Source organism: Pleuronectes platessa, chromosome 2 (genome assembly GCF_947347685.1).
Source record: "Pleuronectes platessa chromosome 2, fPlePla1.1, whole genome shotgun sequence".
Taxonomy (NCBI): domain Eukaryota; kingdom Metazoa; phylum Chordata; class Actinopteri; order Pleuronectiformes; family Pleuronectidae; genus Pleuronectes; species Pleuronectes platessa.
The window spans coordinates 10,912,397-10,940,290 of NC_070627.1; the positions used below are offsets into that span (position 1 = coordinate 10,912,397).

General features: G+C 40.8%; 1 protein-coding gene across 4 annotated transcripts in view; it reads left to right on the forward strand.

Annotated features, from left to right (window-relative positions):
- The first annotated feature begins 253 nt into the window (after positions 1-253).
- pparg (peroxisome proliferator-activated receptor gamma) overlaps positions 254-27,894 on the forward strand; it is a 30,621-nt gene continuing 2,980 nt past the window's right edge. Inside the window, exons 1-8 of one of the 4 annotated variants that reach the window (XM_053433434.1) lie at positions 254-540; positions 16,100-16,396; positions 16,743-16,909; positions 19,341-19,479; positions 24,324-24,523; positions 26,460-26,574; positions 27,171-27,364; positions 27,475-27,718. In XM_053433434.1, the coding sequence (XP_053289409.1) occupies positions 16,105-16,396; positions 16,743-16,909; positions 19,341-19,479; positions 24,324-24,523; positions 26,460-26,574; positions 27,171-27,364; positions 27,475-27,718 (1,351 nt within the window). In that variant the 5' untranslated portion in view covers positions 254-540; positions 16,100-16,104. Of the gene's footprint in view, positions 541-878; positions 1,012-1,083; positions 1,410-9,528; positions 9,668-16,099; positions 16,397-16,742; positions 16,910-19,340; positions 19,480-24,323; positions 24,524-26,459; positions 26,575-27,170; positions 27,365-27,474; positions 27,719-27,894 lie in introns of those variants that run through there. The other 3 variants (XM_053433426.1, XM_053433442.1, XM_053433420.1) reach the window with 3 other exon arrangements.

Genomic DNA, 27,894 nt, shown 5'->3' on the forward strand with positions numbered 1-27,894 from the left:
CTCTCTCACTGGAAAATATTGTTTGTGCAAATTATTGACTCTAATAAATGTAGCATCCAATTAAATTAAAAATAAAAATTGAGAAATGATCAGCAGATGATTCTAACACGAGACAGAGAAAAACCCTGATGAAGTAAACCAGAGGTGTGGAGTGTAATTTGATTCCTCCGCGTGTGTCGGAGAGAGAGAGAGAGAGAGAGAGAGAGAGAGAGAGAGAGAGAGAGAGAGAGAGAGAGAGAGGGGGGGAGAGTAACACACACATACACAAACACGCACACGCGCGAGCACACGCACAAACATACACACAAACACACACACACACACACACAGTGAACAGCGGCATGACAACCACAAACCTCCGCAGCGAACACACCGGAGGACCCCTCTGACACCGCATGTGAGTCCGCTGTAAGAGCCGAGGAGCCGCGGAGCGAAGACTTCTCACAGCCGAGGAACAACAAGAAGAAGAAGAAGAAGGAACGGGGAGAGGAGAAGAAAGAGTTTGAAAACACCGCGAGTTGTGTGTGTGTGTCTCTTCAGGTCAGTCACCTTCCTCCTCTGAGTGTGTGTGGGTCTTCCACCTTAAAAACCCTTATTCTCCTTCAGTCTAGACCGAGTCTGCTTTTTACAGGTTTTTAACCAAAGAAACATTTCTCATTTCTGACATAAAGTAATCCGAGCAATTAACAACTCGTCAGAAATTAAACCTGTCATGTTGTTTCTAATGTTGGTGGGCACACTTACCGGATGTGCCATCTTCTTAAGGTGGACACCTCTTTTTCCTTTTTGTTTGACAGGTTGCCAGTGGCGTACAGAAGGGGTGGGTGGTGAGGGGGTGGTGAGGGGGGGGGGGGGGGGGGGGGGGTGCGGCCACAGGACTGTCAAAGTGGCACCCAGTCAAATGTCGGCCGGTATTTGTGTCTGCGGGCCACGCGAGCACGAGCGTGACTCTTGATATGCAAACGCCAGGCGCAGATTTTAACCATCAGGGCTGTCACGGTATTTTCCCAGGTGAGTGAGAGACGCTGCGAGGGGGGGGGGCTTCGGCGATGAGCAGTCACAGGGTCTCGACTGGTTGTGAATAGACACATTTTCAGGTTTTTACATTTTATGGTGTCATGTGAGGGGTTTTGACAACATTGCACAAGACTCAGGCAGCACTGTGTTTTTGAATTCACTGGGAAATTGTTACTTGTGACTCAGCAATAACGCGGACACACACACACATACACACACACATGCACACACACACACTAATAAGTGCCCGGGCCAACACTGATTTGTGGCTGAGGTTTGTTGATGTGTGACTCTTCTGGTTGATGATGTGAACGGTTTAATGGCCTAATCTGGTTTTATCGTGATCATCGAGGTCGTTGTACAAGACTCAGACCGCCGCTGCCAACAGTTCAGTTGAGTTCATATAATCTGCCGTCGACTTCCATTCATCTCTTTGTGTAATCTGAATGTAAATAATCACAGTGAGCAGTCGGGGAAATGTACAGAGGATTTTGTGTCACCTCTGAGTTAAAGGTTTTTACATTTAAGTAATTTATCTTTTAAGTAATCTTGTTTTGCCCTCTGTGGTAACTGTGTTTGATTCAGATTTTTTGAATCAAGGAGTTTAGTTTTTGGGCTGTTTGGTTCACAGAAATCCGTTTCCAATAATCTCACTATTTCATTTAGTTTAAATCTTGGCTTGAGAAATAGTGTATATCCCTCACCACCATGTCCGTGTTTTATTTTATTCACACTTGATGTTATTGTGGGGATGCAGCTGAAAGCTCAGACAGTACAACATTAACACAGAATAATAAACCTATATGCAAAGGTCACTGCGATAGATTATCTCTTTCAAGCAAATGGCACGCCTCAGCAAATGTATTTCCCTGGGAACTGGTTTCCAGGTAATGTAAAGTACACGTTCTTGGTGGTAAATTCGCTAAAACGTGCCGAACCAGCTGCGGTTTTTCAGTCATGTTTCGTTATGTCTTAACCAGCATCATTTACAGAAGTAAGGATGCTCTTTTATTTTGAAAAAACCCCAGATCTTCACAGATTATAACATAATGATTTTTGTTCATACAGTATCAGGGGAATGAATTACTATCGAGATGATTCTTTTATTTGTTCATTCTTTATCAGAATGTGTCCTAGGTGTTAAGGTCACTGAAAGTTAAATTCTCACTCCGATAACACAGCCATTTTAAAGAAGCAGGTTTTATGACAAATATGTGGTTGAGAAATTATCTGATATGGAGAAGTTGTGATAAGTCAAATAAATGTGTCATAATGTCATTTCTCTTTCACATTTAAGTTTAATTTGTGAAAGTGGCTAAAATAAGGTATAATTGTTGAGTGTGTATTTCCAAGTTTGCATTGTGACAATGGAGTTTTGGATCATTCGTGTAACAAAAGTAGAAATTGTATAAAATCTCAGCTAAAATCTCAGAAAATGTAAATCGGTAACACCTAAATATTTCATCTGTAAAGTCATCTTGTCAACTCTGCCTGAGCTTCTTAGTGTGACTGCCTGACTGAGAGTATTGATACAGCACCAATGAATAATTATTGCTTATCAAGTTATATCATTTTTAAAGGTGTGCGTGTTTAGGTGTGTATGTGTGTGTGTGTGTGTGAGTTTGTGTGTAAAGGCCTGAGACAGGGTCGGACTTTGCTCTGTTGTTATAAATGATAAATGAAAGGAGTGTCGCAAGATTGCGTGCTATGTTTATGTTGTCCCTCACACGGCCTGAAAGTCGTGTTTAACTCTCTGTAGACGGCATACTTCCACACAAAGCTGAGTTTGAGCCGGGGATAAAGACCTTTAGAGCTCTGGGATTTTTTAAAGAAGCTGCTATGACACGATTTTTTCTGTAGTTTTGAACATTTGTGTGGATTAAAAAAATGAATAAATCGAAGGAGCAGTTGTTGGTCTTCTCAGCAGCTGTTTGTAGGGGCTTTAAGAAGTAATGTATACAACCTTAGCAAGAGCTGAAAATAATTGTAATGTCATTGCCGACACTGCATCAATATCCATATAAATATATAAATAAAAACATTGATCTAGTGCTCCAGTTCAGCCCACAGACAGCTCACCCCCCTCACGCTGCCGACATCCTGTTTTCTTCACTATAGTTCAGCTTTTTCGTATCGTTATGATGAGTGTTTTCAGAAAGCCCACCTATGATTTAGTTCTATCAGACATTGTAGTTTAGTCGTGAGGTTATCTATTTGTTTTTCTGTAAATTAGGTGTAATTATTAACTTCAAGGCCGATCATTTCACAATTTACTATCGTCTCACAGCGGCATTTTCTTTTAACAGCAAACAAACATTGCTCGCACGCAGGTTGTTTGCTGAAGAAAAAAAAATCAGCTCCACCAGATAATCTTTTATGTCTCCATCGCACGCCGTCAGATCACAATATCCTCAACCTGCCTTTTTACTGTTCAACCTTACTGTGTCTCCCTCGATCTATGTAGGGAATTTTGTAATCAGGATTTTTTCCCATACAGATTTTTTCAGTATTCTAGACCTAGACATTAAATCTAGCCATTGAATTGTCGAGCAGTCAATAAACTGGGAAGGGAGTTGAACAAATTAAAATTTCACTATTTTCTTAACAGCAGTAACATTTTAAAGTGGTTTAGTTAAAAACATTTTTCTTTCTATATTATTGTTTATATTATATTGTTGTATCGTTGGTTATTGCTGCCCAAAGACTCCACATAGTATCACACAGAATGTGTTGCTGTTCTCTGAACACTGACACGATGTTGAACAAAGGAAGCTCTTCTATAAAAGCCACATTTGCCATCTGAGAAGTGACTCACGTTCGGTATTACATCAAAGCAAATTTTCAGTTCTCACCTCTTTGCATTCTGTATTAAACACTGTTTTACTTGATGAGGGGAAACAAATGTATGCGATGTCTAGACTGATTGCTCTTAGGCCATGTTCCCGATTATTTCATGACATTTGAAAACACATCTATTTCTCTAACATTCATAGTAATAGTCATCTGCATTTTTCTTGCCGAAAAACCAGAATTTTTCCAAAACAATGTCACTTATTCATAGCACTTGGGTGGTATGTGTCAATATGAAGAACCCAGTTTTTTTCGGTTTTCTTCTTTGTCAATAAAGAAATAATTTAGTTTTCAAAACGTTCTCCAAGCTTTGATCATGATGGCTGGCACATTATGCACATTTGGCCTACAGGATGTTGGTAGGAATGGGGTCCGGTGGACATTTAGTAGGACCACTACAAGTCTGGTTTTTTCATACCTCACTTGCAGTAAGTCATTGACTGGGGGAGACAGAGAGGGACATTTAGAAGGACTTCTTCTTGTTAGGCTTTTTGTTGTGTTGCCCTCAGCTAGAGGACTGAGTAAGGAAGGTGGTGTACCATTGATCAGAGAATCCAGTGAAACATCTGCTGATACATTCCCCAGCCTCAATGAGAGGACGTCCTTGACCAAGGAAGACCGATTGTCTCAGAGCAGTTCAGAGAATAGGCTACGGATGGCCTCTGGATTTTCAATAAAAAAAAAGCCATATCAGGCAAGTCTGTTTCTGATTGAGTAATGTTTTGAGGGTGTACAAATACTTCCAAGTCTCTGCTTTACTGCTGTTGGCTCTGTTTTACTGCTGTTTTTAAACCTGTGTGGGAGCTTCTGATAACCCTTCAGCAGGGTTACCGGATCAGTATGCAGCTTCTGCATGGTATCATTCAGTAATCGGTGAGTCAGGTGAGGGCAACCAGGTTTCGTGAAAAGAGACTCTGTGCCCTCTTTGACCTTTAGTGAGTGCGACAAAAGGAGGAAGAGCAGAGGCAGCCACTGGGAAAAAAATGGAAAGGAGACAGGTTGTGAAGATTTTACTCACGAGGTGAACTCCTGCAATCTGGAAGCTCTAAGAAGAGTTAAGCTGAGAAAGAAACTGAAAAGCGTTCAGACAATCACACAGGTTTAAAACAAAAAGAAAAGCCTCAGGTCAAACAAACTTGGAAGAGAAAACAAGGGTGAACAGTGGAAATATTATCCAATCAATTCAGGTGCAACTGGTTTTAATGCCAAATGCAGTGGTGTGCATGATCTATTTTTAACTGTAGGATGCTTTACAAAATGTTTGATTTATGTTTTTGGTCCTGTCAGACTTTGTTGTAACCATGTCACCATGTTTCCAGATGTGAGCGATTACCTCAGAGTACAATAGCACATCAGAAAGAAATTGTTACCACGTCTATCAAAAATAGGGCTCAAGTTGGAATAAACCAGAATTATCCTTTAATAGAAGTCTTAGGATTTGGTTTTAAACTCAGGTCCCCAACATAATGCAGGACCCCGATCCGGAAATGAGGCAGGACTCATTGTAAGGCCCAATTAATTTCAGCTACTGTTCTGCTTTACTGGTGCGTCCTCCCAAACAAATTCACATGTACTCTAATAAAAAGTATTTTTTCCATCAATGCACTTTAACATAGATATTATTCAACAGACAGTAGGGAAATCCAGTAACCTTTGTCCTAATTTCCCTTTTAGAAAGATGTGGGAGCAAACGTCATCTCTTAAGGTCAAAGCCTGAGTCTCAAGCAGGAAGGGAAGAGTGACTCAGACATGTGCACAAGGTTCTCCATTGGTTAAACCACTGAGACACTGCTTGAAACATCACTTGGGACAGTTTAAGTCTTGGTGGGGATGATGTACAATGAGTGCAATCTTCCCCCTCAATTTGAAATTGGTGAATAATGGTAAATACCAAATGACTGTAGCAATGAAACAGGAACAAACACTGATAATAGCCTTCACTATTTATGGAAATGTTTATGTCGATGGTGCATTTATCTTTGTCATTAATTTTTTTATTAATAACTTGACTGTTTGCAAGGCTGTGCGTCCTTAGCTATTCGTCATCTGTTCCATTCTCGAGTGGCAGTTTAAATGATATTAAACAGATTCACTACTTGACATTAGTAAGTGTAGACGTTTGCGGTTGTAGACCCCTTAACATTTGCAGCTGTCAGCAACAACATATTTCTTTAACTCTAGCTAGCTAGTTATAGATGTTAACTCTGCGAGTTGGTTAAAATTGCTGTCTGACTTTTTATGGTTTCAGAAACTGAGAACTATGCTTTCTTATGTATCAGTACTTGAGCTACTGATATTAACTTCCTTAAATCTAATGCAGAGCAGAACTCCGATAGCATTCAAGATCGGCTAATGCACAGCAGGGATGTTCTCGTCGGGAATGGGGCAACAAACTAATTCAGGTATGCTAACCCATTACCTTGAAAGTACTATGTTGTACTACTACTGCTCAGTTGAGGGGGTCAACAGTCAATTGTTGCGCCAACTCTGATACATTATATTTCCTTGAACCTTCCTTCCAAGACAATTCAATATCCGTTTTCTGCATACACCTTTCCCGGCAAGTCCCAGTACATTCTATGAAAGACTGGTACGTCATGTGTTGTTTTGTTATTGTCCAGCCAAACCGAAGCTGTGGGCGGCTCACTGTCGTCTTTTCCTCTCTACTTTGAGGAACAAGGCATGAACCTTCCCACATGTAGGCTACCTCTCCCTCTTCCTACTGGGGAGGCCTCCTCTCCCTCCCAGTCTCCACCCTTTCTAAACCTCATGTGTGAATGTATATGATAGTGTGTGCAAGCGTGTGAGACAAAGATAGATGGGATTTGGCTTTGTTCCCTCTCCTTATGGAAGGAGGGCCCCCCCGCACGGTGCTTTGTTTATGCTGTGCACACGTGTCCTCATGCATAAATGTCTCAGTGGGACAGCATTTCACATACTGTATATGTATTTGTGTGTGGTTTGTATATGTGTGTGTGTGTGTGTGTGTGTGTGTGTGTGTGTGTGTGTGTGTGTGTGTGTGTGTGTGTGTGTGTGTGTGTGTGTGTGTGTGTGTGTGTGTGTGTGTGTGTGTGTGTGTGTGTGTGTGTGTGTGTGTGTGTGGTAGGCCTTGACAGCATGCACCACTCCTTACCCTTATCCAGCTAGGAAGCTTTTGAGGCTCAAGGGACTTGTCAACCATCAACCCATGACTATTTAAAGGAATTAGGAGAAAGTTCATGTCCTTAGATTATTGTGAAAACCACAGATTCCCAGAGAGCAACATATAGACACACGCATTAAGATAAACATACTACAATAATAAGTGCGCTCTCTTTCCTTGTGTGCTTTTATACTGACCTTCTTCAGTGTGTGTATGGCCTTGCCCATATCTCAGTTTCAATAGTAAGTCTATCTGTTCCAATGGACTTCAATGCCCCTCTGTAGTCCCCCTGTCCCCCTGTGATACAAAGCCCACCTCATGCTCCAGTCACAACATGATTCTGAACACGTCCTGAACATCAGTGTGTGCATGTACAGGCGGTGTGTGTGTGTGGGGGGGGGGGGGGGGGGGGGGTAGTGTAGCTAATATTTCAAGTGAGAAGACCATAAGACACGAGGAAGAAAATTCAACAATCGTTGAACGTTTTGAGAAGAGACTTAAAGTCGGTAATCTACAGGCGTCTATATGATGCTGCTTCGTCCAGGCGCAGGGACAAACTGCCACTTTTGCCTCTTTCTTAAGATGTACATTATCAAAACCTCCTCCAGCGTCAACATGTTTGTTGTTGTCAGTAACTCTTGTCTCTGGGCTACCCACAAGTTGATGTATTCTTTAAAAACCAGGCCATCACAAAAGACGCATGAATGTATGTGGACAGTGATGGTTTTAAATGAATGCTGAAATGAGAAGCCCTTTACAATCTGGCCTTGTCCAAGGTCCATGCTCAACAAATTGCATGCTCAGAATGAGCAGAGTACATCTCTGCATCTACAGGGTCTATATGAATAATATTCGTATCGATATAAAGCAAATATTTCTTCAGAGGTCTAAGGGTTTGTGTTTGAGACAAACTGATCACTCTTGGTTGAATAATATTAATTCAACAATTTGAACTTGTTTGACATGATTTGACTCAACTAGTTCATAAAGTGTACTTTCCTTCTCTTCGTCACAGGCGTGTTGTTGAAATGTTCAGCTGACAGAGCTGACCTGTACAGTGTGGCCTGCCAAAGAAAACAGTCCCTCAATTGGCACTGTTGGAATCAGGTGTAGCCAAGTGTCTTTGTGCAATAGTGTCCGTTTTACCACGTACACCTGTGCGTTCTGACCACGCAACAGTTATTTGACCGTGCCTCATCATCAGACTCTGATTCTGACCTCATAAAGTAACCCTGTGTCTTCCTTGGTGGCTCTGGTTCCCTGTTCCTCTCTAGAGGGCTGAAATGTCTATTTTTCTGTGCCTCAGCATTCCACTCCACTGTCACCACACCGCTTCCTTCTCTGCTCTGAGCAGGAACCTCAGGTTCTTGAATCTGGGACCTAAAGCCTCAAATCATGCTAATGCAACAGCCCTTCTGATGATATGACTGTTGATCTTTCAATCCAAGGTCAATCGTCACTACCCAAAATGTATTCTCTGTTACGAGTGAATAATTGATGTCTTAGACTGAATCGGTGAATCACTGAGTCTGCCGGACTCCTCTATGTTATTTCCCTTATGTCAGGGTCACTTTTGTCGCATTAGTTTTGCAGGTAACATTTTTTGCATACCTTCCCCTCACAGAGTCACGAGTCACAATATATATCGATGCAGATTGTCACAGTCAATAATGAGAAACATCTCTGTTTGGGGAATGTGTTGCAATCCTTACTGCTGTTATTTATTGAGAACAATTTGAGATAGTCTGCTGGCTTACAGCCTAAACAACTTTCTAAATTATAACCACTGCCAAAGAGGTTATGTTTTTATTGGTGTCTGTCTGTGTGTCTGTTCATCTGTTTGTCTGTCTTGTTCATCTGTCTAGGTTACTCAAAATCTACTAAACGAATTTCCATGAAACTTTTTGGAGGAGTGGGGCAAGAGACATAGACAAAATGTACAAAACGTATTGTGAATGCGGGAAATCTGACAAACATCCCTCATATTGGGGCTGGAAATCTACAAGAGAGTGCAGTTTTTTTTACAATCAGCCTTGTGTTGTGTTGGTATTGCATAAGGTGGCAGGAGTGAGTGCGTCACTGCTGTCACACACTGAATGACTGAGCGGTGGGAGAGAAGTGCAACCAGAGAGGCATGATGAGGTCGCTTGTCACAGTGTAGCAACAGGAAATCATCAGCATCTGATGTCTACCACCTCGCACACACACACACACACACACCCACACACACAACCATAAGCCGACTCTATAGCACACACATACAATAAACTTTGTTTATACAATGGAGCACACATACAAAAGTATTCCTTGTATGGTTATTCAGAGGTATACACATATTAAAATAATGAGGAATGAAAGACCCAAACATGCATGCACACAGACACACACACACACACACAGAGCACATGATAGTTCGCTCTCTGAACTTCTGCTGAGTCCAGACTCTGGTAGAGAGAAAATGTGTGTAGTTCTCTTTCTATTGGTCATCACTTCCTGAGGAAAAGCATGACACCACGCACACATACATGCACGTACACACACACGCACACACACACACGCATGCACGCAGGCACATACACATATACTCACAGTCTCTTCTCCCATCACTATCACTTAGTTGCTGGTCACTGACACTCAACTACTCTGGGGAGGAACAGGGTGAGTGGACTGTCCTGCACTCTGTGTGTGTGTGTGTGTGTGTGTGTGTTTGATGTTTTGTGTGTGTAGCTGCCATTTAGTTCATTGTGCTGAATCAGTGCATGAGCTATAGGTAGCTACAATGGAAGAGGTCATTCTAATGTCACTGTACATCTGATCAAAACGCTCTAAGCTTTCAGATCACTGCGATGAATACAAACTGTACATTTAATCTTGATGTCTGGTGAGTTGATTTCCTCCTCTAGTCGATTAAAGCAGACATCAGTGCTTATAACTGAGATTCTGCAGGTCAGTCAGTTTTATTTGAGATGCAGTTTGCCCTCTGTCAGACAGTTAAACACTTTCTAAGCTGGGTTTTGTTTACAAGAACACAGTAATATTGTGATCAATTATTTAAACCATCCCAAAAACCTGCTGTTCAGAAACTGATTGGGAAACTTTTTTCCCCTTTTAAAGGGCAAAAACTCTATCAGTAAATGGGTCATGTGATGTTGCTCCATTTTCTCCAGACGGTCTTGTCTTTTACTTTGTCTTCTTGTGTGTGTCTGTGTGTAAATGCATGCACCATATCCTCTTTTTGAGTACACACGAGTTGTTAAGACATATTATGTACCAATTCTTATAACATGTCCAAAATAATTACACCGATGTTATCTTTTTGGTTTTCTTATGTACTTACAATATCCTGAATGTTAGGAAACATTTTTAAAACCCAAAAGATCCCCAATTTTATTCAAGGTGAAGAGTAAAAATTTATTATTTATTCCCGTTTGTGTTTAAGTCATGTCAGGTCGATTTTTTTTTGTGTGCAGTTGTGATGAAGATAAGAACTCCCATGATCCCACACTACTTTACCATGTCATAAAACAAGGTATTATTGTTTTGATTTAGAGACCCCTAAAGGCCAAATTTACACTTTGTATGTTTAATTAGAATTTAAGTAGTAATTACATTGTAGTAATAAATAATATCCTGATTCAAACCTTATGTAAAACCCATAGATAGGCTGTGGTGAGCACATCTTCTTCAGTAACTCCACCTCGATCAGACCTACAGTTGACCCAATGTTTGACCCACTTTCCTCACTTTTGAAGGTGAATAACAAAAAATAGACAAAAAAAGTTGTCTGGCATCTGTTTTAGTCAGAGCTGTACCCAGCAGACAGAGACAGTGGTGTGAATCCTCCCACTGGGCCATTCTTTGAAGTTTCATGGGTAAAGTTAGCAACAATCAAGCGAGTGGGTTTTCAGACGCGAACCGACTCTTGCGTGTTTTGTTGAGAGGGCAGCTCAGACCTCGGAACTGACACTTCAGGTGCCCTAGGTTTTCCATTCCTGTTTGATCATGTAGGGGGAGGCCCACGCAGCAACACTGTGGCTTCACGCAACCAAAGATTAAACAAAGTACCAGTTTCCTGAAGAGTGAAGCAGGATGTCAGCTTTACAAAGCCTCCTCTTTCTCAGCTGAGCTCCTGTTTAATATTATATTTAGTCAATTCAGCTGCTGACAAATAAACCGGAACTTTACCACAGCAGCATGTGATTTTATTTTCCAGTACCCCACAGTTTCCCCTCGCAGGACTTACCAGGGTAAAATCTTTGCTCTAACTGCGCTTCATCTTTTCAAAGAAGATGTGGGGGACGACAAGGCAGACGTGAAGGCGGGTGCATCTTTGTTTTAGTCACTGACACTGAAACACATGCTGTTTTACATGAAGAGGTCAGGAAGTCACGGAGCTCTGAGCACACAATACCCATTCATATACAAAGGACGACTGTGATAATATAAATGGCTTACAGTGCAAAAAATGCTTGACTAAAGAGTGTAAATACTGATATAATGATAGAGGCAACAGCGAGAATACTTTTCAAGTAGTAGATTGATGTTTAACCTCAGACGACATCACTCAATATGTTTTTTCTTTTCCAATTCCAAGATCAAAATAATGTATATTTCCAGCAGTGCTTGTGATGGAGTGAAGGTCTGTTGTGCGATTGCTGGTGCTGTTCTCACCCTCCGACAGCGAGGACAGTTTTGATTAGAACAGAAAAGATAAGAGCGTTAATGCCTTTGAATGCAGCAGGACAGGTTCGGTCTTTTGTCTCTCGCATTGCTAAATATACCACACCGGCTACTATGTTGACTCCTTTCGTGTCCTGAGCTACTCCTCGCTCGGTGCGTTTTCGGCTCCTGACTGTAGAAACGACTCCTGCTGTGTGGGAGTGAAGGAGAAGACGTGATGACAGCACTAGATATGTTTTCTGACTGCAGGGCTTGGTCATTCTGAGCTTTGTTTGCATTCCTTTTTTTGTTGAACTTCTGTTGAGCTGTGTTTTCCTTTCTTAAGTATTCTTTTGTATGCAACCTGATTCAATAAATTCAATTTAATTCCACATTCAAAGGTTCAAGAAAAGAAGCTCAGCCTCTCTCTGTGCTGTAACCTGATCCGCAGCCTTTGCTTCAGTCCATTTTGGACCGAGTCGTTGCCGTTGTGAGGAAATATGAACGTTAAAAAACATTTCATTCATTTTGCAACTTTGTCCCTGAAGGGAAATATTTCACATCTCGTTGTTGACCTCTTGCTTCCACCTCTTTTTCCAGAGCTGCTGCTTTGTCAGGCTGTGAGAACAGCATCAATACCACTCTTTAAGTTAACATAGTAGGAAAAGGATTTCATTTAATAATCCAGGTATTGGTTCACCTTGCACTTTACCTCTTGCCTCACCGACACTATAAAGGGTCATACCTTTTGTGTAACGTCAGATGAGTGCTCTTCACTTATATGTTACCACCCGGTTGATTCAATGCAGGCAATGTGGGTACAGTTGTTTTGTCTAAAATAAGTTTAAAACTATATTTACTTGTGTAGACTGGATTTGTGCTTCTGGACTGATTGTGTAGAGTTCACAATTCACGGTTCACATACAGTTTAGTATCAGTAGCATTTCAGTGGCTGTTGTAAAGGAGGGATTTTGTACCATGAGTGACGAAATGTGCATAGTGAGTAATACCTGAGAAAAGGTGTGTGGAACAATCTACGTGGTTTCTACTAATAAAGGTGAGCTAATCTCACAAGACCCCTCTACTTGAGTTCTCGTCTTTGTGTAATCCCAAGCTATCATTATATAATGCTTGAGGGTGATGTCATTGATGAAGATAAAAAAGTTATTTGCCTTGTCTGAATTTTTCCGATAAACACAACGATGCAACTTAATCACTTTTTTACATTATCTTGCCAGACCTGCCTGGAAGTTTGCCGTTGGCCCTTTGTTATTATGTCATGAATGAGGCAAGAGTTAATAGAAAGTCCTCCTACGCGCTGTAGTCTTACCTGGAAGACCAGTTCTGACATGTGGAAATCTGAGGAGCATTCTCACGCACACACAAACACACACACACATGCACCCTGTCGTATACACAATTATGCAAGCACAATCCACTGTGCACAAAACCTGAGTAGTAATCTGTCACGTTTTGTCATATCTGACAGTTTCTGTGCCCACACATTAACAGACACAAACATGTTGATTCAGTGCTACACGGACAATCTCAGGAGGGAAATTACATTACAAACTTGTTTCCCAGTCGGTTATAACATCATTAACGCTGCTTGGTTTCACTGCCTGCTGCAGCTACCTTGTTTTTTTATTGTGTTGGGCTCTGAGCATGGATTTTCTGAGATCAGGGGTTTTTCCTAAAGCCTCTCGAGTGCCGTTTGATTTCTTGAAGTGGTCTGAGGACTCGCTCTCTGTCACCACTCTCACTTTATCTCCCTCTCTCTTCATCTCTAGAGCCTCTCTCTCTCTCCCACTAGATTTCTATCTCTACATGACTTGATGCCAACCAGGACACAGTCGACTCCAACGCTGTGTCTGTTTTAGGTTTGGATTGGCTGGCAACCGGCCAACAGATGAACAAAGTAGCCAGGTTTTTCTGGTTATTAATAGTCAGCATTTTCCCCCTTAGCAGCTTCCAAGGCAGTGGAAGCTGCACACACACACACACACACACGCTTACACACACTTTCTCTCTCCTGTTCTGAAACAATGTCACACTGGATCTGAATTTTAAGTGGATCCGCAAACAAGTAAAAAGGAAACAATAAGCAGTTGAGAACAGAGGATGTTTGTTTCACAGGGATGTTTTGCAGAGTAATGTGGAGCCATTTTTATACCTGGTACGACGGTGCCATCTGAGTTATTTTGGTTCTGTCCTGTTGCATAATTCAACGCATTCTTTGTTACATTTTTTTTCTCCAAATTATGGACTCGAGGCTGATTAGAGGAGGGTTATTTTGGGGTCCACTGCTGGTTACAAAAGGTTGTTTGGCAGGCCATGCAGCACAGTGAACCTTTTACTCTATTAATTATTTATAAACTGTTGCTACTTTTTCCTTTTCCTTTTCATAGTTTCTCCAGTTTAAATCAGGGTCAGGATTCCAGCACGACTTCCTCCCTCGTAAAAAGAAAAACGCGTGGGAAAACTCCTGTTTCCAGCAGTAATATATAGAATGACTTGTGGATCAGCTATTTCCTTCCTACAAGAAGTATTCACCGCTCAAATGTTCCATGAAAATGTTTTTTAATGGTAACAGGTCAATGGATACTATCAAATCCCAAACCGGATATAGTGAATTAGAACAGATCATTCAACCATCACTCGATGATATGTTACTATAATATGATGAACATGTGCATTGTAAGTCATTTTGCTGATATAAATGCTAGATGTCTATGATAATTAAAAACTGAGACTTAATATCTTTGCCCCGTACTATTTTTGTCTTCACTCAGAATTAATTGTACACCAATTACATTTTTTGCGAATATTGAATAATAGATTATACATTAATTTCAATATTACTTAGCCTTATTTGAAAGAATATTATATTTTTTTCTGGCCCCAGTTTTTAACAATATTCTGTGTTTACACTTTCAAACAGCTTTGGTTACTTATTATGTTTTAAGAGCTAAAACCATCCTAAAAACAACAAATGAACCATATCACTTTTCCCGTGTCCCCAAACAAACCCTTATACAAACGTGCCCTTGATTGTAAAGCCTTGCGTGTGGTTTGCTTTCCTGTGGACTGAAGTAACCTCTGATGACTGGACTTTGACCTTCTCAGCTGACTTCTCTCCTCCAATGTCCGACCATCTGAGTTAGATATTGGATGGACCAATGAGCTTTCACTAATCTTTATCAACACAGAGGAATATCTAGAATGGGATGTGGAAAAGAAATGAATGTTCTTTTTCCACATTCTATTCATGTTTCTGTTTCTAAAGTGGCAGAGTTAATATAAGATAAGACCACGTCTGTGATATATTGGTGAACAAACAAACAAAGAGTTGATCTTTCTAACAAGTATTGTCTGATTGGAGTTCACACAAATCAGTGCCCTGACATGTCCCTGCATTACAGTGCAGTTTATTTTTAATCAATCTTGTATACGTAATAGTCCTTTTACCACTAATAGTTACTCGAACCGCAAATCCACAGCTTAAAATAGTCTCCAACACATGCACTACTTACAGCTGTGTGAGTAATGTTTACTAAAAACCACAGTGTCCAGGTATTTAAGGAAACGTTTTCATCGTGGCCTGTATTTCAAGATTCACATCGTCTGAAAGTACTGGCAGAAACAGATAAAGCAATTTAGGTTTGGAGGGTGATTTATTGTCCAAAAAGTACATCATAGGATGCTGTCTACACTTGACCAAATCAAAGACTTTGCAGTAAATATTAACTTCATTTGAAAAAGCCCTGGAATGCACAGTGTCACAGCAGTTTTTCGGTGTCCACCTGATACCGAACACATTTCGCTCTCAGAACATACAGGACGTTCCAGTCAGAAAGTCAGATTCCTACATCCTTGGCCTCAGACAGACGGAGGCTCAAACAGTCGTGCTTTCTGTGTCCTTTGGTTGGGTAATCGCACAGCGAGCCACCCAAACAGCAGCAGAGGGAGATGGTGTTTTGAGCTGAAAAGACGTTCTTTAGTTTGCCTTGTACTCCCTGAGACACAATCTGCCTCCCTGTTTACCAGATAACAGACAAACTGCCAGAAGGAGCCAGAGGATCGGGTGAACTCATCACTTGAGATTGAACGGGAGTGTGTGTGTGTGTGTGTGTGTGTGCATTGTTTATGTTTTAGATATTTCATTTAATCATTAATAAACTATGTTCACTGCAGCGTGTGGACTCGTCTGTGTCCATTTTCTTTGTCATCTCTTTCATTTCCTTGTTTCTCTTCTCTTATTTAGCTCATCCTCCCTTTCCCTCTCTGTCTGCTTAACTTTTTCCTCTTCCTCCCCTCCTCCCCTCTCCCTCCTTCTTCTCGGCTTGTTTTCTTTTTTAACAAGGCCACACAGTGTCAACATAGGATATTGCATCAGCTAACTATTCCATGCCTCATCTCTCTCCTCCGCAGTCGACATGGTGGACACCCAGCAGCTCCTGGCCTGGCCTGTGGGCTTCAGTTTGAGTGCTGTGGACCTCTCGGAGCTGGACGACAGCTCCCACTCTCTCGACATGAAGCACTTGGCCACGTTGGACTACACCTCCATCTCCTCGGCCTCCGTCCCTTCCTCTCTGTCTCCCCAGCTCATGTCCTCCATCTCTTCCGTCGGCGTGGCCTATGACCCCAGTCCGCCGCAGAGCGAAGAACACCTGACGAACATGGATTACACCAACATGCACAGCTACAGGACAGAGCCGAACGTGCACAGTAAGTCCGCTCCGCGATGTGGATTTAGTTCCTTTGTCTTTTAGCAGAAAATAAGTATAACCTGAATCGTATGCAACTTATTTTATCAGTTCAAGTTCTTGCAGGAGAAAGTGTCATGTGAATATTCAGGTTTAGGAGGAGAGTTTGTCAAGATGTTAATTTGTACATGTGCTGAAATCATCAGTTAGAGATTACAGGACACACGTTTAAAGAAACAAGGAGTGTTAAACTTAGTCTGAGCGTTAAATCTAAAACTGGATTTAAGAGGTGAGGGTAAAGTTAAAAAAGATTTTGTCTGTCTTCCTTCTGCGTTGCCTCCCTGCCTGATTTATGTTTCTGGTCTCAGATTCAATCAAGATGGAGCCAGAGTCACCACCTCAGTACTCGGACAGTCCCGTGTTTTCCAAGCTCCAGGACGACACGACGGCGGCATCACTAAATATCGAGTGCCGCGTGTGCGGTGACAAAGCCTCAGGGTTTCACTATGGCGTCCATGCCTGTGAGGGCTGCAAGGTATGACTGAAAGAAAGCATGAGTGGAGATGAAACTTAAATGCAGTGTGTAGATTACGGGATTACAATAAACCACCTTAGAGTCGTGTCAGGAAATAGTACGGGGTGGGTGTATAAGTATTTCTAAAGCAAAGTCTTGTTTCTTTGCCAGCCTTCGCTTTTCTGTCACCACGTGTCTCTCTCAGGTGAAATGGGTTGGTGGAATAAAGAAACTGATAAAGCATGAAGATAATTTTTTTTTTTATGTCTGTCACCTCAACCACAGGCCCGAAACATTTTCCACCCTGCAAGGACTACAGACATACAACCAGCCCTTTAGACATTCTCTGTCTGTCTGTCTGTCTGTCTGTTGTGTAGAATATAAATAACTAATAGAGTGTCGGGGGTGGGTGACTCACACGTTTCCATTTTCTTTGAACTATTCAGACATTGTAGGAAGATTGGCTATAAATTGTGGTATCCGTCTCTCTCATCTTCAGCAGGTTTCATTAGATTAACTTTCATTTAGCTGACGCGTTTATCCAAAGCTACTTACAATAAATGCATTCCACCATGGGGGTACAAACCCAGAACAACAAGAATCAAGAAAGTAAACATTTTCCTCTCGCACCTTTAGGATGCTCAGCTTTTCTTTGAGACGACAATGTTGTAAAGGCTTTACATTGTGATAGTGTTTCACTAGACTGCAGCTAATTGGAAGGTATTTTTAATATTTTGTAAAACTTCGTCCATGGCCCCCACTAAACCATATTTAAATCTACTAGATCCGGATTATTGGATGCGCACCACATTGTACACACTCGGTTACCTTAATGATCCTGATTTCTTTTCTCATGATACATGAATGATTCCCTTGGAAATCTGTGAAAATCTCACGATGTCACAGAAAGTGAAAAAATCCTGGAACCATCTCTTTGTCAGGATCTGTGCCAAAATCATTCCACTAACTTTTATGGCAATCTGTTTAAATAGTGTTTGCATAATCCTGCGTAAAAAAAAAATACTAACCAACAAACTCACAAACGGACACGGATAAATAAAAATTACCTACAATTTAATGCAATTTAATACAAAGCAAGCACAGCCTTGACCATCACCATAGAGCGGAATCTCTGTGACACTGTCAGAGCTGTTGTGTTGGATCCATTACATAGTACAAAGGTTTGTGTTTTTCTGTCCACTACTCCAGTACCTCCAGAGGCTGAATGAAGGTGAGGTACAGCAGTCATTGTTCTGCTCGGGTCTCAGGGGACACTCACCAGAAGAGGGGGTCTGCCAAACAGGCAAACACTTAATTGTTTCTAAACAGAAAACATTCTTTAATGAGGCGGGGTCTTGACCCCCTTTCACTTCCTCCTTTCTAAAATAACCTGCAATTTAAAAAAAGAACATGTGTGCGGATTGTAGGAGTCAGATGCCAATCCCACCGGCCTCCAGCCACCTGTGGATTTTTATATAAAGCTTAAATGAAGTCCTCCTGGTTTCCTTTTTCTATTCCATTCAATTGTTTCTGTAAGCACTCTGAGTCAGCCTAGTCAAACAGCCACCAACAAACATGTGACTGTGTGTATAGTGTGTTCAGGAGTTTGACCATGGCTGTGGAGTTAATAGCTGAGATAAGTGTGAGTCTTATGACTGCTATGGTCCTAAGGTTAAAAACATCAAAGCAGAAATCCACCTTAAAATACAACCCACCTGTGGTCAGTGTGGCTGACATCATCGCAGATTAGAGAGAACCAGGAATCTAATCTGCATCAGTCAACAGAAACTTTGTGCTGCCTCACAAAAATAACTGATAATGAACACTGAATCACAAAATTTGAAAAACAAAGTGGTTATTATATATTCAAATGCAATTTCAGTTTGTCTCTTTTTTTTTGTAGTGTCCCATCTTTTTTTTTATTGTGGCAGCTATATTATAGTTACCTTCGCCAATGAGGGTGTTTTTTCCCCGCTGCCCTTTTGATGTTTGGTTTGTTTGTAAGCAAGATAACACAAAAACTACTGAACCGATTTCCATGGGTGAGGGAAGAACCTATTAGATTTTGGTGTGGATCTGTTCCAGGGTTTGGTTCCAGGATTTGTGGACTCTTTAAATTCTGAGATTTTGGAACCCATTTTGGTGCAGCTTGATTGAATTTAAGACTGTTACTGTGTGTTGTCTGGTTGATTGAGTGCTTTCTGTGTTAATGAGAGTATTTTTAAGATTATCTTTCTTATTCAAAATCTAGTCGTACTTTTCATGTCTTATTTTCCTGTCAACTAAAAAAAAACAACCGTACTACAGAAAATATTAATGTCAGACTAACAAAAATACATATTTCATGTAGAAAGGGGGGCAGAGTTACTTGAGTAGAGCAAATGTAAAAAAGACAGATGACTGCAGTGATAATACGTGTTCATAAGTAATGGTGTTGTTTTCTTTCTCGTAGGGTTTCTTCAGACGCACTATCAGGTTAAAGTTGGTGTACGATCACTGTGATCTCCACTGTCGCATTCACAAGAAGTCCCGCAACAAATGCCAATACTGTCGCTTCCAGAAGTGCCTTAATGTCGGCATGTCACACAACGGTAAGATAATGATACTGTCACTCTACAAACAAGTATTATTCCGATACAACCAAATATTGCAATCAATGTCCTATAACTGAATGTAGCTACTGCATGATTAAGTTGTCACTGTTCATACTGCGAACATAAAGGTATTTTCACCTTCTGGGGGACTGAGGCCCCCCAACCATCCGCTCTGTTACACTAACTATAAATACACAGATGTAATTTCTTTGAAATTGTGGCCCAGGAAACACCTCCAGGCAGAGCAGCTCCTCTGCCTCTGATGCCCTCTGAGAACAGCAGACACAGCTTCACCACACTGCTGCCACAGGTCTCTGAGGTGCGGTGGTGAAGAGTACACCTGCTGCTTCTTCTGCGGTCTCAGGCCTCTTTCGAAAGCCTTCAGTTCCCATCACACATGGAAAAAATTAAACCTGCAACGCCAACAGCACGACTCAAAGACCCAATCGTTACACCGCAAAACAACCAATGGCGTTAACTGTTGTGATGCGCCGGCATTTTCACTGTGTACCTGCATAACAAATCAAATGTGTGGATTTCCATAAGGCTCATTATTATTTTGTACGGTATACATATACATCGGTGAGTGTTGTTTGTGTATATGAGAACAGCTGAAAACACAAATGGACATTGGTTGTGTTTCCTTCCTGTACCTTGACAACATGCAAACATAACCTGGTGTGGGTGATACAAAGGGAGTGCACATTTAGTTGCTGATGGTTCTGAAGAGACATTATTGAAAGAACAGTGAAATTTATTGGCAGATAAATAAACGTAAAAATTTACATCCCAGACTTATTTGAAAGGACATTTTTCATCTGTGGTCCCTGGGCAAATATTTCATAGTAAACAATACAGTTTATTAGTTATTATGAGACATCGCCGGCTTATCGACAAGCGTTCTCTCTGATATGAAGCAAGTGGAGTCACCTTCTGAAATACAAGGTAAAAACGATCAGACGGTGCGTCAAAAGCTCCACATTAAAAATAAGTAGAGAAGGCATATACAATACAATTCTTTCTCCAAAGGAACACCTTCCTCTTCACCCGTTTCTGTAGAACAGCTTTTGTTTTGTCAGCACATTACCTGGCACATCTGTGTTTCCCATGACGGCATGGGAATGCACAGGTCATTCCTTACCTCTTTCTGTCACTCTTGTTGGGTTTGTTTTTTTATCTGTCAGGTTGTGACAAATTATATCCTCCCCCTCTTGGGTGAGCTTTAAAAATTCCAGTGTCCAATTAAACAGGCATCACAGTGTTTGTGGGCGGCCTCTGAACGTTTGCTGCGTTATGAATGAAAGTTGTTAGCTGTTTGTACAGATGGCTAACAAATTAAAGGAAAGCCCAACAGGAAGTGAGTATTCAGGTATAGCGACACCATGATGTGATCAGTGAGCCCTGGTATAGATTCTACAAGTCTCCTGACTCTGCTGGAGGGAAAAGACCCGACTCTTTTAAAACATAATCGCTCATTTGCTGATTTGATGATGGTCTAAAATCTCCCATTGAAGCTCCATGGGTTGAAAATGGTAACTGCAAACGCCATAGAATATAAAACATTTTCTCCACAACTTTTTCTCCTTCTTCCTTTAATTTGTCACATTTCTGTTCTTCAGCTGAAGTCAATAAGAGAAGATACAGGAAATATTTGCAGAGATCAGTGTGTGTGTGTGTGTGTATGTTTGTGTGTGTGTGTCTGCACCCAAACACTGTGATCATAAAAGACTTGGTCTGATAAAACGTATTCGCGTGCAAAGACAAGAAGCTGACAGGACAGGAAACAGGGTTGTAAGTTATACAACTCTTTATCAAACGCTTTATTGTCATTACCATCTACCACTATGTGTTCACCTACTGCAGCTGAGCACCAACCCCACGCTCTTCTCTCTGCTGCTGTACTTAACCCTACCGTTACATAAACAGCCAGGAGTTTCTGAATGAGAGTTCATTCCCACTTTCTCTGCCAAATTTGACGGCCTTGTCCAGCGGCAAATTCCTCTCATCCACAGTGACTGCAGCATAAGAGGGAACAGTTCAAAACACCAGTGTGGGAACATGGGGCCTTTACAATTGTACCCATATTAACATCTTCCCATGTTGTTTGCTCCATGTAGAGTAAATGGGATTTAAGAAACTTATGAAGCATCATAATTTGGCTTTCATCTTTTTACGACATGACGTAGTGAATAAAAGTCACACACACCTTTTTAGTCTCTTTAAATGTAGACATTCATAAAATGGGAGGACTGTAAATATAATGCTCTCTATGGTTATAAAATTATAATCTTTTTCACACGTTCACAAACTAGAGACACAGCATCAGGAGGAGTTAAGGTTTGCTGAAGGACACTTCACTGATGATCTAAGAAATGAATCAGGTTTCACGCCTTTCCCTAAATTTCATGTCAAACAACAACTGATCCACTAGAAATTTGATCAATTCCTTAAATCTGACAGACTCCAGATGTTGGCCCAAATTGTACAATTCTGTGAGTTAGGTTTTAAGACTCTTTATTCACTGAGGAGCTTTTTTTCAGCTTAAGCAGACATAAAAAAAACAATTTATACTTGAACATGAGTACGGCTGACTTCAGGCTGAACAGCCCAGTTTTAGCTTCTCCTATGAAATGTTTCTCTCCTCTCTTGTCATTTATCTTCATGTTTCTCTCCTCGTCTGTTTCTCTCCTCTGATATTCCTCGAGGTTTGGTGCGGCACTTTGAAAATCTGCTCTGAATGGGTTTTTACTAGACCAATGATTGACATCTGAGGAGTGCATAAACCTCAACTGATTCTCAAACCCGCTGTGTCATTACTGCTGGCCTGTTTCCCAGGTGGTGATACGGGCCAGTTTAGCCTGTATTCATTTGCTTAAGGTGTGCGTTCATCACACAGTCAGCATTACACAATCTCAGACGCACACACGCGAACACACGCACCCACATGCTTGAATGGAGAGATTAATGACTTCCACTCACAGAAAAAAAAGGAGGTTTCACCTTTTTACAACTTCACAGCATCAATTTCATTTTAAGATAAATTACAAAGAACATTTTCACAGAATTCGGATCTGAGGATTACTGCATCTTTATTTATAACGTTTAAAAATACCTTATAATACTAATAAGGAAAGGTTTCTATCATAATAGAGCTCTCATAACTGCCTGTTTTTATTATCAACATTAATGAATAAGGTAAAATCACTTCACAGCGGTTCAAGGTGACATTGAGTTTAAATCAAACCTCAATCCTCGACCCATTTCTTTTACATGTTAAAAAAGTATATGTGCTTTCATTATGGCTTATTAGAAATATAGTATAAAGTGAGTTTTAAAATAGATCCTTTTAAAATGTGGATAACCATGTACAGAAAAAAAGTTGAAGTCAGACCAGGCTCCTTGGTAGTTATTGATACAAAGTGTAATATTATCAGTGGGATCAGGTGGAAAGAGGAGGAGAATAGAGATTTTGTTTTAAAAGGTGAGCCAGTTTCTCAGGTCAGGAGGTTTTGCAGTGATCTGTGATAACACCGTCATTAAGGTAAACTACCTTTTGTAATCGCTTCATCAGACACACCTCGTAAAAATCACAATGTGTTGATGTTGAGTCATTTATGAGAGAAAGGAGCTCTGCTGTGATACCAGGAGTGTACAGTCTTTTAAAATGACGAAATCTTTCCTAACACATGTCTGGGGAATCTTTCCATTTCAAGATCTCCCGTATCTGAATTTCAAAATTCACTTTAATGTGCTGACATCTGGGCAGTTGAAAGTTACTAAACACTGGTATTATGCAAAGACAAGTTAAGAGAGAGTCCCAAAAGTCTTTTTGAGCAACAGCTAAAATAAATATTTTGTCCCTCTGAAAGAAATTGCTCCACACTTTAAAGTCATTCATTTTAAGAGCCCGACAGATTTTTGGGTGACCCTAATACCAATATGCTAATACCAGTATTAATACCGATATATCGTCCAATATATATAGCCTACATAGAAAAGATTTTGACAATGATTTCTAATTCAGTATTCATACGTTTTGATCAAACCCTTACAAACAAAGAAATGCAATTGAGCGCTTGGTATTTGACAGTTTAATAATCAACTTTATTACCAGTAAAATAAACATTTTCATATTGGCCCACATCGGCGAACAAACACCGATATGGATTAGTCTGTGAAAGGCTCATATCGGCCATCAGCCAACCAACCTGGACTCCATTCAAGTGTAATTAGTTTGCCGTGGGTAGTAGCTAATTTCTTTGAGTATTAGATAATGGACCTGATTCATTGATCACTGTCCAAATAATAAAAGATTTGATAAAGAAATTTAACAACAGTGGCTGTAATTGGAAGCAGTTTGAAAGCTCTGCAATAGATCTAGAATAATAAAAATCTGCAAAAATCTCACTAAAATAATACATGAATTAGTTTAACAACATATTTGTTAAACTTATTGTTGTTTTATTGAGAATATCAAGGCTAATGTTAAGGACAATACTGCATTGTGTAAAGTAGTGGTACATTTTGACAGTGTTCCCTGCTGTTTTTATGTCTTCTGAAGATGAGGATTAAAAGATTAGAAACTGATACACCTCATACGGTGTGTCACTGCTCCTAGGGCCGGTTCAATACATGATGAAACGGTGGATCAGTAATTCCAGGCTGTTCAAAAATGAGAAGGGTATAAACTGTAACCTGTAGAATCTGCTTCTTGAATCTAGCATGTGATTCAATTAGCTTGTAACTGTCTGTCTGCTGCTTGATTTTCCTGGCCTGGCAGCCTCTGTCTTTGTTTATCTGTTTGTGTTCTGAAATGCGTTTTTTTTTATTCTGTTTCCCAGCTATTCGTTTTGGCCGGATGCCGCAGGCAGAGAAGGAGAAGCTTCTGGCGGAGTTCTCGTCTGACATGGAGCACATGCACCCGGAAGCAGCAGATCTGAGGGCCTTGGCCCGCCATCTGTACGAGGCCTATCTGAAATACTTCCCCCTCACCAAGGCCAAGGCTAGAGCCATCCTCTCTGGGAAGACCGGAGACAACGCGGTAAGCAGCGATGCCTTCTACTTTACTTTTATTTTTACTATTTACTTTACATTAACCATGTAGTTGATAATTACATTTACATACAACATTTATCTGTATTCACAGGACATTGTATTTCATATTTTAACTGATCCTTTCAGGTGTAGTTTCAGATTTTAGTGACCATGACCTCAGTTCCCCTGTTACCTGGTTTGCTTTACCATGATGTGAAGGTGTGAACTTAACTTACCTCACTTAACATGGCGGCTGCATTCCTCTCATAAGTACATTCCAGGGAGATATCAACATTTACCTGAGCTGAACCGCTGGATCAGTTTCACATATATATTTGACCTAAATTTGATCAGTCATCATATAAAGGGCTTAATCCTGGTTCACACATTTCAGTTCAGTTCACATGGTTTTTTAGAAAGCGCCTGATTTGAGCCAAATTAACTTTTGGTCATCAGTGGCAAATCGCTATGTTTGAACTTCTTCAATGGATCGATTGGAGGGGCTCACCGATACATAGAAGACTCTGACTAGTGCTGAAATAATACATAATGTGACATATCATTTATTTCTCTGTTTCTTTACCTCACGTTATGAGATGTTGAATCTCCGTATTTACAGAATGTGATACTAGTTATTGGCTCTTCATTTGGAGACCAACTTTAGCAGCAGTATCATAAGTTTTCTTTTCCTTTTCTTTTGCCTGTCTCTCTAAAAAGGCTCAAGTTCAAGGCTGCTCTGAATCTCTTTGGTCTGCTTGTTATGACTGTTCATCAGAGGGATAGCAGCCGAACGACACTGAATCCTGTGTTTGCATAAGGGAGCCCTCTGTTATATAGTCAAACACAGTATATTTATATAATTTTTTAACATGCGGGGCCTTGATGTGAGCTCCCTCCACCTGCACTCCATACACACGCATCAGAGGCGAAGGAAGAACGAGGGTTTAAGTGTCACCCGTGTTAATTGTAGTTGTTTTCTAAAGTGGTTTGTAAGAAGGGGAAGACGACGGTGATGTTTTTTTGTAGGCGACATTTTAAAAAGCAAATCTGAACGTGGATTACTTCAATTTAAGTTTATTCTTAATAAGACCAAATTCACATTTGGATATTGCAACTTTGGCCAAGTTAGGCTCTAGCATAAAACACCGCAAGTGCACTGAATAGAGCAAGAGTGTATAATGCTGGTGAAATTAACTTTTCATTTAAAGTTTGCATGTACTTCCTGTACCGCTGGTTTTCTCTGAGACCTCCAGCTCCCTCACACAGTCCTAAAACATGCAGATAGGTGTTAGGTTAATTGGAGCCTGTAAATCGAATGTGTGAAGTGTCTCTGTCTGTTGGTCCTGTGATGGGCTGGTGACCTGTCCAAGGGGAACCCTGCCTGTTGCCCAACATGATCTGGGATTGGCTCTGGAGCCCCGTGACTCTTAAAGGATGAAGCAATAACAATAACGGATGAATCTGCCTTTCAATGAAATCTTATGGGACATGACCAAAGGAAGAACCCATTTAATTTTTGAGAGCGCATGAGGATAGGCGAGTAGATCCGGGAGGGACGTCTCATTATTCATGTTACCACTCTGACAAGGGAAGATTTAAGTGCATGAATGGTACTATTCATCCTTCAGGCCACTGCATGTCTTTTACCAAACAGCAGAACTTAACTCGGTTAAGCTTCATTTACCTGTAACTTGTGTTTTTGTCTGCCTCTGACTGCATAGGAGATGTATTTACTTTGCCCCATGTGAGAGATGTGAAGTGTGATGAATGAGCCATGACCCACATGCACAGACAGTGTATGTGATTACACTTGTAGCTCAGCCGAGGACATGGGAGCTTACTTTCCACCTTCCTTTTTTTCTTCTGCTCTCTCCCAACATGTCCTGTCTTACTCCCACAAATTAACCCTTCCTTCTTCCATTTTCTTTCCTCTCTGCCTCCAGCCTTTTGTCATCCATGACATTAAGTCTCTAATGGAAGGAGAGCAGTTCATCAATTGCAGGCAGATGCCCATCCAGGAGCAGCAGCAGGCCTCTGTCCTCACAGCCACACACGGAGGTTTGTAGCAGTGTGTGCACCATTTCCTTTTTTATTGGATTTATGTTTTATCAAGCAATATAACCAGATAATCTGATAGAATTGCCATTTTGATTACATCATCATTCACTGTATTAATATCAAAACAAATTGTGATGATGGGGGGTCATTTGAAGATCTGAAAAGAAAGCATAAAAGTCCTGTTAATATGCATCAGAAGCAGTAATCTAAAAATACTGTATTGCATAGTACAATGCTCTAGTTTGCTAGTAAGATAGTTTGATGTAGTCAATAGGTAAATGATATACATTTTTAGTCATACTTGTATCAAAAGATAAAGATATATACATTCATTTTTATATAAATTCAAAATGGAACCAAACAAATATATGGCTTTAGCCTTCGGTGTCAGTTTACTCCGCCACTGAGACGGCTCCAATCAATATTCAGTTCAACCACCTCCAGGGAAAGTGGGGGATGCAAATCACTGACACCGCTACTTTGGGCTCGATGGTTAAAAAAGTCCGAAAATATATCTCATTTGTTCTAGTTTCTTTCCAAACTCTGCAGCTAAAACAACCACATCAGAGACAAACCTTTCTTTATGCAAATTGCAGGCCTCACAGAACATCACATGGGGTCGGATTATGGCGTCTGGGGAACGACGAGCATCAGCGGACAGGAGCCACAGAACGCTTTGGAGCTACGTTTCTTCCAAAGCTGTCAGTCACGCTCTGCTGAAGCAGTGAGGGAAGTGACTGAGTTTGCCAAGAGTATCCCAGGATTCACTGATCTGGATCTAAACGATCAGGTGAGATACAAAGGTTTCTCTTCAGCGAGCAAAGGGACCATTGAAACCAGTTGAAGATCAACCACTGAGGATCTTATACATATCACCTTAACCCTTTCCCCTTTCCACAGGTGACTTTGCTGAAGTATGGTGTGATAGAGGTCTTGATTATCATGATGTCCCCTCTGATGAACAAAGACGGGACCCTGATCTCCTACGGGCAGATCTTCATGACGCGGGAGTTCCTCAAGAGTCTCAGGAAACCTTTCTGTCAAATGATGGAACCGAAGTTCGAGTTCTCCGTTAAGTTCAACACGCTCGAGCTGGACGACAGTGACATGGCGCTGTTTCTGGTTGTCATTATCCTCAGCGGGGGTGGGTGTCTCTTTTTGCTTTTTTTTATTTATTTTTATTATAAGATTTGTCATTGATGTCACAGATGAAATTACCTTAGAAACAGCGTATAAGGCTTCTCTGTCAGTTCTACAGATAAAACAAACTAGATAAACGTTAGTGAACATGTTAGTGACGTTAAGTCTTTACGTTAAGTG